The sequence below is a fragment of the Falco biarmicus genome, chromosome 6 (assembly GCF_023638135.1).
Source record: "Falco biarmicus isolate bFalBia1 chromosome 6, bFalBia1.pri, whole genome shotgun sequence".
Taxonomy (NCBI): domain Eukaryota; kingdom Metazoa; phylum Chordata; class Aves; order Falconiformes; family Falconidae; genus Falco; species Falco biarmicus.
Window position 1 is genome coordinate 22,895,718 of NC_079293.1, and position 15,277 is coordinate 22,910,994.

At 39.0% G+C, this 15,277-nt stretch overlaps 1 protein-coding gene across 5 annotated transcripts in view; it reads left to right on the top strand.

Moving 5' to 3' along the window:
- The window catches only part of ERICH1 (glutamate rich 1), a 103,762-nt gene that overhangs the window by 11,244 nt on the left and 77,241 nt on the right, over positions 1-15,277 (top strand). For 3 of the 5 annotated variants that reach the window (XR_008822577.1, XR_008822575.1, XR_008822578.1), the window contains exons 2-3: positions 5,620-5,811; positions 12,827-12,865. Coding sequence is in view for 1 of the 5 variants with exons in the window: in XM_056343718.1 (XP_056199693.1) it covers positions 5,620-5,811 (192 nt within the window). In the remaining 4 variants the exon portion in view is untranslated. The remainder of the gene's footprint in view (positions 1-5,619; positions 5,812-12,826; positions 12,866-15,277) is intronic. The other 2 variants (XR_008822576.1, XM_056343718.1) reach the window with 1 other exon arrangement.

The window sequence follows — 15,277 nt, forward strand, 5'->3', positions numbered from 1 at the left end:
CATTGTCATTGTACTAGTGGCTGAGTCTAATGATTGATAAAACACACAGATTTTCATCTGTGGTCACCTCCATCTTAGTAATCTCCACTTTAGAATGTTGGGGGTTTTTTTAATGTTTAAGAGGAACATTTGCTTGTTCCTCTTAAGTGCAGAGTGGCCCCACACCCCTGAGGGCAAAAGAATCCATGAGGTTGTATTTCTTTCTTTAATCTTTATAACCTTGTTAGTGAAGGCAGTGTCAGTGTAGCCTGGTCTTCCCCTACAGCAAAAGTGCAAAGAATTTCTTAAAACCTTTAGGATTTGGGCCAGGCATTTCAGTTAATATTATTACTGTGCAGTACCTCCTTTTGACCATATGCCTAGTTCTAACATGAAGTTCCTTTATATAATCTTGAGCTGTATTCAATCTATTCCACAAAGCTGGTGTGGCACGCACAACTCATGCCCACCAACCCCTGCCATGTGTTCACACACAATCTGATATCTGGCAAATCCAGGTAAATTCAGAACTCAAGGTCATCTTTAGTTAATGATTGTAAAAAACCTAATGCATCTCTCACCTTTGCTCACCTTTGGTGTCTTGTTTTCAACACTATATCTGACGGCATAAATAATTTACCCATTGTAGTATTAAAGTCCTGTCAGATTCCTGGAGGTGAAAGCACACAAAGCGTGGCAAGCACTTCTTCACAATTTTATTTGCTCTTCTGTTTGGGTATTGGAGACATGAGCAGTGGAAAAATCTTCCCACGTGCTACTCGGAACTAAAATGGCAACAAAGTCTGCCATGGTAACACAGAACTCCAAAATATGGTGGTCCCTGGGCTGTACTCATTCATCTAACCTAGGTTTAGAGCTTTCTCCAGTTGCCACTGTGTGACCAGGTGTTCAGAGCTATGCGTTCCTTCAATAATTTATAGCTATAGGGACATTTTTCTTCATGTTGCAGAATACATTCCCTGTAGAACTCTGAAAGCATCCTTAGTCTTTGGTAGGTTGGGAGTAATGAGCTATCAATTATACTCCAGAGAAATAGAGCCATAATAGGCTACTGTGGTAGTTTTTAAAGACTTACCGTGGACTGGGTGAACTGAAGTCTTCCTCTTATTAATTCTTGCCTGGTCTGTGCCCTACAAAACTTCTTGGATTAGTATTTGCTGGCCCAGATTTTGTAAGGAAGTAAGCACAGTTGAAAACAATGAAGATTTAATGCTAATAAATATTCTATGTTGCTTTCAGCTGCATCCACATCACTGCCATTCCTGGCCCCTAAACTGCTTAGCTTACCTGCTTCCCTCTCTCGCTTCCAGTTTCTTGTCTGTTAGTTCCCAGACACTGCTTTATCCTAAGAGGAGAGGTACGTTTGTGCGACAAGGCTTCCCCTTTTTGCCTCATAGCTGGCTGCTTTTTGCTGTTCACATCTCTTTCCTGTTCAATTATGGGCTCAGTTCCAGAGATAATTCCCCTCAAACTATTCTTTCTCTTCCAGACTGGAACACCGGGTTTTGTAATATGTGAATACAATTTTCAAGAATATACTCAAAAACACCCAGTAGAATGTATTAAATTCACTCCCTTGTACCTTGTGCATTAATGCTGTGTGTGAATGTGGCAATTCTCATTGGTTCTGACTCCAAATAGTATCTCGTCTTTCTGTGGTCTCCCTTATCTTTTCTTGTGGTGTTATTAAAAACACATCTCAAAATGTATGTGCTTGTTTAGAAACATCAGTGAAAAGTGAAAAAGTGTTCCCAGATTGGTCTCTTGAAAGATGGCATGAATCTGTACAGATCCTCGTATCAGTTAGTTGACTGGAAAACAGTAGCAACAAATAACTGTATGTACTGGGCTGTGCTACAGGTAAGGTGAGAGCAAGTCTTATTGCGTTTTGGAGCTCTGATAGGTTACATCTATCTGACAGGATACATCTCTGGTAGTAGATATTTTTCCTTGAATTTTCTTTATTGCTAATCTCATGTTAACAGGTCATTATTTTTAAGGATTTGAGCAATTCTTACCAGATGATTTGATCTCTGGGCCTGCATAGTGCCAAAGACATCAAGTTAAGGAGGGTTTTGAATAGGGGAGAAAAACTGCTCTTTAGCATCAGGCAAGACCAATCTCCTGTGGTTAAGCCAATGCTCATGGATATCACAGGATATCTTTTCTTAAATAATTGCAGCAATAAAACCCTGAGGAAAGAGGATTCTTTGTCATCTGAAAAATGTTGTGGTAGCTCAGCTCAGACTTTTAACTGCAGAGTGCTACTTTGGAGCATGTAAAGCTGCTGAGTATGGCAGGATAGATATTCCTCAGAGCCTAATTTCCTTATTCACTGATACGCAGGACAAACTTGTTCAGAAAAGTTTCGGGCTGCAGGCAGGTTTTGTTTTGTGGTTGGTTGTTGGGGGGGGGGTTTGTTGTTTGTTTTTTTTTTTTTTTTTTTTCCTTCAGGCTAGAATATACTTAGGTTTCCAAATAGTTCAGACTAGATCAGTCAGTCTTTTCAGATGCTCTCTAGTGATACCACCTTCTTCATTCTCCCAAGGGAGGTGTACTGCTGTGATACATTGCTTCCTGCTGTCTTCAGAAGGCTTGAAATACATTAAGTTTCAAACAGGGACCTTGTCATGCCTAGGTGTGCCCACTGCTCATTTCCTTTCTGTTACGGCTATTTGGAGTTACTAGTCTTAAGAGACAGTGTTGCACTGCTGATGTGCACTGACACAAGTGTGAAAGCGCTGCGGGCAGCAAAGAACTCCCCCATTCTGCACCCAGCTGCTGCTTCCTGCATCTGCTGAAAACTCCAGCCTCTAAGATTGGATGCTGCTTTGGTGTTGGCAGCTAATCCACACCTTTGCTGAAGAAAATCTGCCAATGCTACTGATCTAGGTGTTTATTTTGAAGCGAGAGAGATTTTTCTGAAAGAATGCTTTCCTCAGTAGTCACATCATCTGAAGACAGGCATTGTTTCAGCTTGCTTTCTCAAGCACGGGTATTAGTGATGGGGAGAGCCCCCATGTAAACGAGAAGGAATTATTGATCAAAACTGGTCTCATATTGTTTTCTGAAGCAGTGCTAATGTGTGTATAAATTTGGTCCCTATATTCTAAAAAGGAAAGAAAAGAGTCAAGTTATTGTTTTGTGGGGGTAATTGAACAGATGACTAGAGAAATCAGATTTCAAGATGGGGAGCATAAAACTCACTGTATCTATGAGAAGGCTGGCTCTCAGCAGATTTGGATAAAATGTATTTCCACTTATAGATTCATCAGTTTCACAATGATCATTGCTTTAGAAGAACAACTTCCTCAGTACAAGTGCTTGAATGTTCATTTGTGTACTGGTTTTGGCTGTGCTAGAGTGAGTTTTCTTCATAACAGCTCCTGCAGTGCTGGTTTTTTTTGGATTTGTGGTGAAAATAGTGTTGATAACCCACCAGTGTCTTGGTTATTGCTGAGCAGTGCTGGCACAGTGCCAAGGCCTTCTCTGTTGCGCACCCCCACCCCACCAGCAAGTAGGCTGGAGGGGCACAAGAATATTTGGGAGGAGACAGAGCCGGGACAGCTGACCCCAACTGACCAAAGGGATATTCCATACCATATGATGTCATGCTCAGCAATAAAAGCTGGAGGAAGGGGGAGATGTTTGGTGAAATGGCGTTTGTTTTCCCAAATACCCCTTATGTGTGATGGAGCCCTACTTCGTTGGAGATGGCTGAACACCTGCCTGGCACTGGGAAGTGGTGAATTAATTCTTTGTTTTGCTTTGCTTCTGTGCGTAGCTTCTGCTTTAGCTACTGAACTGTCTTTATCTCAACCCACAAATTGTCTCAATTCTACCTTTCTGATTCTCTTTCCCATCCCACATGGGGGGGCAGCGAGTGAGCAGTTGTGTGGGACTTAGCCACCTACTGGCATTAAACCATGACATTTAGTAAGGGCTCTACTGGAGTTCATTAAAATGCTGCAGGATTAGTTGCAGTACTCAGGGACAGGATCCGGTTTAAACCTCTTGGATAACTTGCTTTAGAGTCAGAGATCTGCAAAAGGCACTTAACTTTGTCTTACTACACTGCTTATTTCTGTCTGCTTTCTCTAGCTCTGCTTTAAGGGGAGTGATTGTGGGTTTTGTCTTCCTAGCTGCAGAATATCCTGGCAGGGGGACCTTACGAAAAGAAAATACAGTCACTTGTTGATGGCTCTCCTTCTGGGAGCGGTAGTCTTAACTCGCAATTTATAAAATGTATCATGCCTACTTGACATTGCTGGTAGCTTGTCACATGTTTTTATTACTGAATGATGGATATGCATAGAAAAACTAAAATCTGGGCTTCATAAGCAAAGCTTTCTGCACAAGTACCTCTTCAGGCTTACATCTTGTCATAGGCCTTTCATAAGCCTACCAATTATTCAAGAGATTGGACACAAGCAAAGAGTAAGTGATCACTTACAAACAAGTAAGAGCTCAAAAACATCTAATAAAACATTCTCCCTCAGTTAGTCATTTACCTGATAATTGAAGCACATTGCCGAGGCAGATGTGGAGGAAAAAATTATCTATCAAGGACTGGTGGTTCAAGGATTTCCCAGCTCAATGAAGGTGATTTTTTTTCAGTTGTGAAGGAAAGTAATTTGTTGAAGAAAGTTATGTGGTGATAGTATGTTCGTCTGTTACACTGCAGTAGGAGCCATTCTTTTAACAGTGTAAGGCCTTTTGACTTGGCAGAATTATTTTGTTAAGAATCTGCACCAGGTTGCTTGTATAGTGTCCATACACTGTATATTAAATTTAAAATTAGTGTTTAGATGTGTTTTTCCAAATTTCTCTTTTCCTTCTTTCCGCCTTGTCCTGCAATATCTGCTTGATCATGTAGAATTAGTGAAACGGGCTGAAACAGATAAAAGCTTTTAGTATTACTTTGTATTTTGATATAATACATAGCTTTAAGTGATCAAATTGTGCATGCTTCCATATAAAGATGATAGTTTTGTTGATGAGTAGATTATTTGCATATATTTTCTTTAATCAAATCATGCTTGCATTTGAGTAACTAGTAGCAGATTGCTAGTGTCGTCGGAAAGGGGCTCATAAGAGGAAGAGGCATATAAGAATACTGCTAATTCTGTAGAAATAATTGGGTTACCATGTGTTTCTGCTGCTGTCTACTTCTAGGTTTTGATGTGATTAAATAGTTGTAGCTTACTGATTTTAATGAGTGATTCAATTGCAGTTGCCCCTGTGCCAGAAGAGACCTGCATTTTGAGCAGCCTTGTAACACTTGTGTGGGAAGATACTTGTTTTAAAAGAAACTTTAAAAAAAATGTATGTTTTATCTGTAAATGTACTGTTATTGCCAAAATGCAGTCAAGTAGAAGACTTCAAATGTAACCTTGCTAGTGAACTCTGGGGTTTTAAAGCTGCTTTTCTGACCCTAATTGTGACTTTAATATATTAATTTTCATTTTACCTATGAGAGGTAGGGACTAACAAAGACAAACTTGCATCGAATGTGAGAGAAATTATCTTGTATCAATAAGTTGCCAGATTTTTAAAGTAGTAAAATACCTTTAAATCACTGCATTTCTTTCTGTTTAAAAAAAATTTCTTGCCCCACAGTATTCATAGGGAAAGTACTGAAACGACTCTATGGTGAAACTGCATCTTCTCTTGTGCATACTTCAAGTAGAGAAGAGGAGGCGGTTCTCGGAAATCTGGGCTCAAAATCCGAAGAAAATTTGGATAATGTTCAGGCTTCATCAGCACATGATGCTAGCACATCAACTGATACACCCTGTGAATCATTTCAAGGTGAGACTGTCCTTTTTCTGATAATATGCTTTTAAATATAGTTACTTGTAAACAGAATAGTATGTACTTTTCTCATCTGTTTGCATCAAAAGACAAATTTTGAATACAAGTGCTAATAGTACTCATGACCTGAAGTGTTCAAGGTATTAAATCCTGTGAAAGCCAAGAAGTAAGAGTCTTGATGTTTATGCATGAATATAGCATTTAGCAGTAGCTAATATGAAACTTCAGTGTAAACTGTAACTGTCTTTGGTGTGATGTCTGTTGAACAGTCAGAAAACGACTTACGCTGGTGCAGCTTTGCTCAGCTGTTAAGAGATACATGAAAAGAATAGTGGGAATACGTGATCCAGCACTTCCTCCTGCCCTCATGTTGCAACAGAAGGCATATATCAGTTCAGGCACTATGTTAGTTCCCTGCTGAAGAGCATTATTTTGTGTGTTTATGCAACAAAAGTGGCACATGAATATTTTTGACAGGTAAGTAAAAGTTGTTTTTCAAATGGATTGTAAAATGTGGATACTGTGCCAAAAAGATGGAATTGGAGATTATGGTAGCTGTGATATTGTGATGTGATATTGTAGCCGTGATGAAAGGCTCTGTACATAAGTATACAAGTGTGAATTGCCTTGTGTTGTCGTTCATCTGAAAGCAAATTTTGCGGTAACGGAAAGAGGTTGTTAAACTGACTTGAAATAAAAAAGCATGTTTCCCAAGAGCATAAAAAAACTTTCTCAGGGAGGTGCTGAGCTAGACCTGTTACTCACAAGCAAAGAACAACCAATTGTGGATATTGTGCAAGGCAGGAAACTAAAGTCCTGGAAGAAGCGAGCAAAATTAGTAGGATTGGAACAGTGTACTACAGAAGAGCAGATCTTGTTTGGGGATCTGCTTGGGAGGATTGAGTGGAAGACTGGTCTGAATTCCAAAGGCGCTCTGGAGAGCTGGCTGATCTTCAAGAATAACCTTCTCAAAGCACAAGAATGGCTCATTTTGACATGCAGAAAACTAAACAAGTGTGGCATGGTGCCTGACTGAGCTCAGATGTGCCAGGGAGCAGCAAGGGGAAGGTGAGGGAAGGCTAGCTGGGACAAAGCAGGCACAGGAGCTGTATCATTACTGTGGAAGCAACCCCACAGTACGTGATAAAGGAGAGGAGAGCATGTCTGGTAACAGCAACCAGGTTCAGCCAACAGTCCAGTGGCACCAGGCGTGTCGGTAGTGACACAGCAGGTGTGAGGTCAAGCCACTATGTAAGGTCTGTGAGTCAGGGTGTGTGTCAGTTGGGCTATGTGCCCAGGCACAGGTATGGCAGCAGTCTAGCTCAGACTGGGAGCTGCTTAAAAGCCTCAGCTTAAAAGCAGCTCCTGGGTGATGTGAGGGGAGTCCCTGCTGAGGTGGCTTCTTATAGGTCTTTCATTTCTTCACAGCAATCTGAATCAACAGCTGTGTGATATCAGAGATGCCTGTAAGTGCAGGCAGCTAAGCTTCTCAGTGGGAGCTCTGGGCCCTTAAAACACAAAAAGGAAATACCTGCTTTCACCTTCTCTGTATAAGCTACCTAAAAGAAATACAGAGATACTGCCCGAGTATGCTGGTATGGTGTTAGGAAGGCCAAAGCTCAGCTAGCGTTGGAATTCATGAGTGGTGTGGGAAGGAACAAGAAGGATGGGGGCAACAAATGGAAGGCTAAAGAAAATGTGGGGCCACAGCTCAATGGGTAAGGGTCTAGTAATGGAAGACAAGGAAAATGCTGAGGTACTTTGTGCCCTTTTTTACCTATTTTTAGTGGTAAGATTTGTCCTCGGGCCTCCCAGGCCCCTGAGTGTACTGATGTAGTTTGTGAGAGTGAGGCATTACCTGCAGTAGATGGTGAGAGCTAGGGAGTCATTAAGCCAGTTGCTGAATGGCATATCAGTGGCACAAAGTGGTGTGCATCCAGGAATGATGGCTGATGTCATTGTGAGGCTGGCTGCTATCCTCATTGAGAAGTCACCACAACTGGGAGGTTCCTCAGTGTCTGGAAAAGGCAAACATATCTATTTTCAAGCAGGGCAAAAAGGAATGTCTGAAAAACTGTGAGCATGTGTATGGAGTAAATCCTTTGGAAGCTTTTTCCAAGGATGTGAAAGACAAAAAGGGAATTGGGAACAGTAAATCTTGATTTACTGAAGGCAGGTTGTGCAACCCAGTTGCCTTCTATGATGACACGACTGGCTTGTAGATAGGGAGGGCACAGTGCATTTTCTCTAACTTTTTTAGCAAAGCCTTCGATGTAAGTCTCCCATAGTATTCTTAAAGCCAAGAGGGCGAGATACCAACTCGGCAAGTGAGTGGTCAGGTAGACTGCCAGGCTCAAAAGATGGTGATCCGCAGTACAAAGTTCGATAGATGACCTTGTGCTAGTGGTGTACCTTGGGGATTAATACTGGAGTGCATACTTCTGTGTCTGACCCAGAATAAGCAATGATACAGGCTGAGGGTAACCTGGCTGGGAGCAGCTCCACAGAAAAGGACGTAGGGGTTCTGTTGGATGCCCAGTTGAACATGAGTCAGCATTGCATCGTTGCCACAAAGGCAGCTGATGATGCCATATTGTGCTGTATTAGCAATGTAGCCAGCAATTTGAAGAAAGCAATCATTTCTATTGTGAGACACACTGGAGCAGCATTTGTGAGTCTATTCTGCCAACGCTGCGACCAGTGAGTTCCTTAGTAAAAGACAGGTAGTGACAAAGTAGAATGAGTCCGATGGAGGGCACCGTAATAGCCAGAGAGCCAGATGACAATATATGCCGAAAGAATTGAGTTTGTTCGGTGCATAAGAAAAGAAGATTAAGAGGAAATCGCATTACTTCAACTAACAAATGAGGAGGAGGAATATAGAGAAGACCAAGCTGTTTTGGAGGTGCTCAGCAACAGGAGAAGGGGCAGCAAGGAAGTTGTGGCAAGAGTAATTCCAACTAGATGGGTAAGGGAATTCGACCTTGGCATGATCCAGCACTGGGAATGGGCTGCCCAGAGAGAGTTTTACTAACTCCATCCTTGGAGGAGCTGAAAACTAAACAGTGTAATAGAAAACTTGATCTAATTGGGTCAAATTTTAATGAGGTTTGGGTTAATGATCTCCAAAAGTCCTTTCCAACAGAGTAGTCTAGGAATCTGTGTTACCAGGGTGGGGGGTTTTTAATTAAAAAAAAAAAAAAAAACAACCACAAACCACACCTCACCCAATCTGTTACAAGTGTGGCTAGTAACAGGTTGGCTACAGAGCTTTCTTATGTGTGTCTGTGGTAGAATTACCTTCTGAAAGCTGTTGTCCTGTACTGCATCCTGTTACTGTGACAGAAGATTGTCTGGAGATCTCAACTTGTTGCACTTGCATTTGTTTGATACCCATTTTGTTTTTCTAGATCAGTACTTCTAGTACTACTTTTGTGTGGTCAATAATGAGGTACAAGAGGCTGATAAAGCATTAAGTTTCTTCTATAAAATGGTATTTGGTAGCATTGGGAACTAATTGTCCTGTCAAAATATGTAACGGGCTATTTATTGGCACTAAGATGAAGACATGCTAAATAAGTTTGACTATGGAGTCATTTCTTAAGCTACAGATGCCTTCATTTGTAGTGAACCCATACCATTTCTTATAAATTAGGGCCTGCCCAAACTCCCACTGAAGTGGGAGGTGAGGGGGAGAATTTGGTTGGCTTTGTGATATATATCTGTTTGTACCTAGTTCCCAATACAATGTTCTTCAGATTAATGAAACAAAAGCTTTTGATCTAGAATCCTAATAGAGGTGAAATATATCTCAGGGGAAAGGGAACATGGAGCAAAAAGAACAGTTCTGTATTTATGATTTTCACAGCACAGCAATGAGGCTGTTCTTAAAATTATCAGTAAGCTAACTGAGCTTGTTTTTGTTAGAGGCAAGAAAATGCTATGGTAGTACAGAAGAGGTTCTTCTGTAATTGATGTTCTATAAATTTGTACTTTCAAAAAAAACAACCAAACAACAACTTAAAAAGGGTTGCAGTGATAAGCTCGTGGGTAACTGATTTTTCTCTCTTTCCTATCTGTGAAACCAGCAGATAACCACAACCAGAGAAGAAGAGTTTCATTTAAATTTAAGGAGATCTTGCATGAATAGTCATGTACATTTTGTGATTTTATGGCATTGGACACTGAAAGTAGCATGTTTAGGCTATAAGATTTAGAGCTATAAACTGTATGGCTTTGGAAAAGGAAAAATATAAAGGCATTGATTTTTTTATTATTTTTTTTTTTTTTACTACCATATACTATTTTAAGTAACTTTTTTATTGTAGACCAAAGGTTATGGGCATAACTATGAAACAACTGATCATTTAAGTAGCAGTAGTCTAAGATGAACAATGGAAAATGACGGGGATTGTGTGGATATGAACTCCTTCCTAGTCTGAAAGTGATCAATTTAGTCCTACAAAATCTACTGAAAAAATTAATTTACTGTCAATAAGAAATCGAAGATTTCTTTAAAAATAAGCTGACTTGAAGTCTAAGTATTTTCTAGCATTGAATAACAGCTTTTACTATAAAACTCATCACAATGTTCTCCTTTAACAGTTGTTTTCAAATTGTGAAAATACCGTTACTGATTTGCATGAGCTAACTCCTACTAGATTGTGGTATTTGTTGGAATGCAGTTTGCAGCATTGCCTGGAATGTCTGCGTCTTGTCGTATAACAGGGACTTATGCCCATAAAATTTAAAGATTATGCCTCTCTATCCTGTAAATATTTGCATTTCTGTGCCTCCTTTGAAATCAAGTTGAAGTTGAGGTGCTTGAGCATATAGATCAGGACCCATGTTAACAACTGTTTCTCATTTAATTTTGGAAGATTACTAATGTAGAGGCAGAAATCATTGTCCCATAAAGCTCCCCACATGGTTCTAGAACTAAACCTTATAATAAGACCCAAAATAATCATTTTGATTGTTGGAGATAGAAGGGAAATTCTGAGGGATGCTGTCCTTTCACTATAGAGTGATCTTCTGAATAGTATATGCATTTTCTTTAGGAAAGTGATAGTTCTGTTATGGGTGGAGAAGTCATGTGGAGGTGCCATGCTGCTTCTGAAACCCAAAGAAGGAGGGTTTTCACTTATATCTTTTCTTGGAGAGAAATATTTTATTACTTTTAAGAAGCAACTTAAGAAAACTCAACAAGTTCCAACCACCAGCCTGTGGCCAGAATTTCCATTCAAGGGCATGCTAAGATGTATCTTCCCTTTGGGTTCTAGTTGTCCTAAATGAGATATTACTTTTTTTCCCCTCCCTCTTCTACTAAAATACTAGGTGAGAAAATGGATGTAAAATAGAGTTGTGTCCCTCCACGACATTTAGGTAACACTTTCTAAACATTTCTTCCCTTGAGGAAGTTGACTCTTCCATTTGCAAGAGCTATAGTTCTTAATTTCAGAAGATGTAAGAAAAGAGTTTTTTCTTTCTTCAACATAAAATTGAACAGGGTTAAGATAAATGGCTTTATTACCTTAAACCATTTTAAAGTTACTCATATACATAATAAACCTGAGCCTTCTTGGCAGGCAAAGTATTAAAGAGACCAAATGGAAAACTACAGTCTCCTACAAATAAGAGGACTTAATTTTCTTTTTCCCTAAGCTTGTGAATATACTTCCAAGTGCAGTATTAGAAATGCTTAAAAACTTGTTGTAACACAAAAAAAGCGTCTATCTAAAGACTGAGAAATTATTTCTAAATATGGATTACTCACTCGGATATGGGCTTGGCCTAAGTCTTGTTCTGGATTGGTTTTGGTTATTTCTGACCCTTGTTAAGGCAGGATCTGCTTGTAACAAAGATTAATTTCATGGAGAATGTTTCTCTTGAGGTCTGCAGTGATTTCTTTGCTTTTTGTGATATGAAAAATAACTAGGTTTTAAAGTACCTTTATGGTATATGTTCAAAGTAGACACGCATGCTTCTGACTAGAGACTTGGTAATTGTAGAATTGGCTTTTTTAATAGCCTTCTTAGTCTCAGGCCTTCTTCTTTGTCAGAATTATAACCACTTTTTAAAGGATGTGGGATTTACTGGTTGATGTTTAGCATCCTGCATATAAAAATTTAAATTTAAGAGTTGCTGAAGAAGGATAATTATTCACAAGTGACATGTGTAGTATTCAGTTTTTCTGTATTAAGCACGCTGTTCCACTTCTTGCTTTTGCATCTTCCCTAATTCTGAAAAAGGAAATTGAAATGCAGAGAGCCTAGGTGGAGTCTCAGATCTTCTGGAGACAACCTATTTGATGTTTTGTCTCATTCATTTAAGTAAGAGGTAATGAAGAAAAACACTAAGCTATTTTAAAAAACCTTTAAAAAATTCATAAAACTTATGAGTAATAAAAGGGAATTCCTATTAGCTATATAAATAGATAATACACAATTTACTGCATATTAATTAAAAATGGGAATGTCTATTGACTGTGAAATATCCTAGCATTGCTATCCTATGAGGAATTCCTGTCAAAATTCAGTACAGCTGTGTGATGATTTTTTTGTGTGTGTGTTCTTACTTTTGAAGTTAATACTGACAGTATAATTTAAGAAATCATCACTGGGCCATCTGAACTGTGTCCTTACTCATCCTAATCCTGTCTTCCTGTGGCGTTCTGTTATAGAAAACTTTTAAGTTTGTGACAGAAGTGCCTGGAAGACACAAATTGTCTAAAAAATATACATGGACAGCCCTGGCTTTTAGTTGATCGAATTGATGAAGTGCATATGCTTGAGAAGTTAAAACTCTAGCAGTACCCAGTGCAGCAAACAGCTTTAGAGACTCGTTAAACAATTCAGCTTCGTTTTAGTTAATTACTCTGAAAAGCTGTCTATTGCGAATAAGATAAAGAGCAGTGGAGACCATAATTATTGTACAACAAAGTGTTGTCACGCACTTTTATGTTCTTCTCTCAAGGGTTTAAAAAATTCTCTCATTATATGCTATATTACAGTGGCATCGTACTGTGAAAATGGGACAGATGGATCCAGGAGTGAGTATTTGACTGAAGACGCCAAACCCTGGTGGCTATGGTAGAAATGGTGCCCAACCAGATTTAAAAGCTGGTATCTATATGCTTGGGGGGAAGGTAGAGACTCGGGGGTTGCGGTGGGGGGAGCACAATCAAAAACAGAACACAAACAAAAAAACCTGTCTGTCTTCAGCCTGAGTTGGCTGTATGTATGACATCTGTAACTTCTGTTCTGAGAAAAAGAACCTTGCAGTTCAGTCTCCGGTTCCTGTAGTAATGCTTTTGGTTTTGATTAGGTTTTTTTTTTTTTTGGCTGTGGTTGTCAGATTCCTTTCTTTTCCAGTGTTCTTATGTATATACGTTCACTCATTCTTCTCTTCTATATCTTCATTTCAAACAGTTGTCATAGAGAAGTCTGTCTGCTGGCCTCTGTGACAAGTGGAAGCTATTTAAGAAGTAGCTCATCTATTAGTGTGTAGTGGCTCCCTAATTGGAGTAGAAAATGCCGGATTTAGCTGTAAGTGTAAACAAGCTCTAAACTTCAATGTAGCCAGCTACAGGAAAAGTAATTATCCTGAGAAAGGAAACAGAAAAATGGCTTGTGTAAGAACTTGATGAAGTGGAGTGTTTTCTGGTAGAGAAGAGCTGATAGACAGCTGTAAGGTGAATCGAACTGTAATATAGTAATTGTGTGTTAGCATTCTTACTGTCCACCCTTTCTCCCTGTTTGAAATTGTTTTTAACAAGTGGATGACAAAACAGGTTGTATGAGAGGCCTCTCCTGTTCCTATTTACATTGGGAAGTTTATTGCTTAAAGCTGCCATTGTCAAAATCATAGTTCTTCAAATTTCATGTTTGCTGCTGTTAAGCATGCTTTCTTCCTGCTTGTCCTTCCTACCAGCTGTACCCTCTAACTGTTATTTGAAAAGTGGAAAGGCTTCTAATGTGAACTTGGTACTGAACTAAGTTTCGGGCAAATAATTTTCCAAAACTTTTTTGTGCTTCTATGGTTTGCATTATTTTTGTACACAAATGGGAATGGACTCTTACTGATGACTTCTGATTATGGAATTAAAAAATGTGTTTTGGGGGAAAATAAGTTTAAAACCTTAAACTTTGTTTACCTTTATTCTGATGAGCACATTTGTTTATTTTCTGGTCTAGTTTCATTCAGGTAAGTCCCAGTAATCATCAATTAATCAGTGAGGGTAATTAACTTAATTGCAACCTAGACATGGCCTTTTAGATTCAGTACTGTTGCATTTATTTTAAAAAATATATTGATTGACAGGGATGTATTTGGCTTTTGAAAAGTATGTTGAACAGCTAAGATCTGCAGCACAAGGAGAAATAATTGAGCTAAGTATTAACATTAAGGTAGCTTTATTCTGTTAGTACAACTAGAATTCTTAGACATTTAAAATGTTGCCTATAATCATAGACTAGGACATATGAGATGCTGAAGCTTTTAAGTTAAAAAACTTAACAGCTAAACTTCAACTTCCAGAAAACAAAAAATAGCTTGGACCACTTTTTTTAAATAAGCTATCTCGTAATTTTAAAACTGCCATATGCCAGTACTTAGATGCTAGAAGGTGCTCTGCTTCTTGGTTCACTCTCATTCTGTTTTGTACTTGATTTTCGTTACCTTTTCCAAGGGAATGTAGGTGTTAATGGTTCATAGGTAAATATTCTTCCTCAGACAATGAGTGAGAACAAGAGGAAGAAGGATTTGTTTGATCTGGCTTTTCTCTATGACATAGAATGTCTGCCACTTCTAATGTAATGAAACTGAGGCTGAGTTGTAATGGTTAAGTCTTGTCTCCAGTAAAATGGGCTATAATACAGCCTTTTGAGGTGTCTAAAAAAATAAATAGCTGAGTTAGTGTACATGTGGGAGGTGGTGAGGGAAATAAATCTGAGCTTTCTTGTTCCTTGTCTCTTATGAGTTTCCCATCCCAACTCCAGGCCTTGTAAAATAGGTATATCTTTACTGAGCGTAGTTTCCTTCTGAAGTTTTTGTTTCCATGAAGCTGAAGGAGAAGACAATGATGAGAAAGTACTTCTGAGGATTTTCTCAAGTTCTTTTTTTCTTTTAATGCTCTAGTCCTGTGAGCATCAAACATCTCCCCTTCCCTTCCTTTTCCCTCTCTGAAAACTTTGAGGTAATGAGGTCTGTAAATTCCAAGTTTGACCACGTTTCTTTCATTGATAACTTTGTGGTTATTCCACTGGAAATATTAACAGAAAACAGAATGGTTTAAAACACTATTAAAAAAAATACCCCCATAAAAAGGAATGCTTAGGGAAAACGCCCTACATAACTACTGACTTCATTTACTTTATAGTCATTTCCATTATTTGAGAAGAGGGAGCAACCACTGTTGTCTAGACTCTCTTTTTAATGAAGTGAAGCACTTAGTGATGTGAAG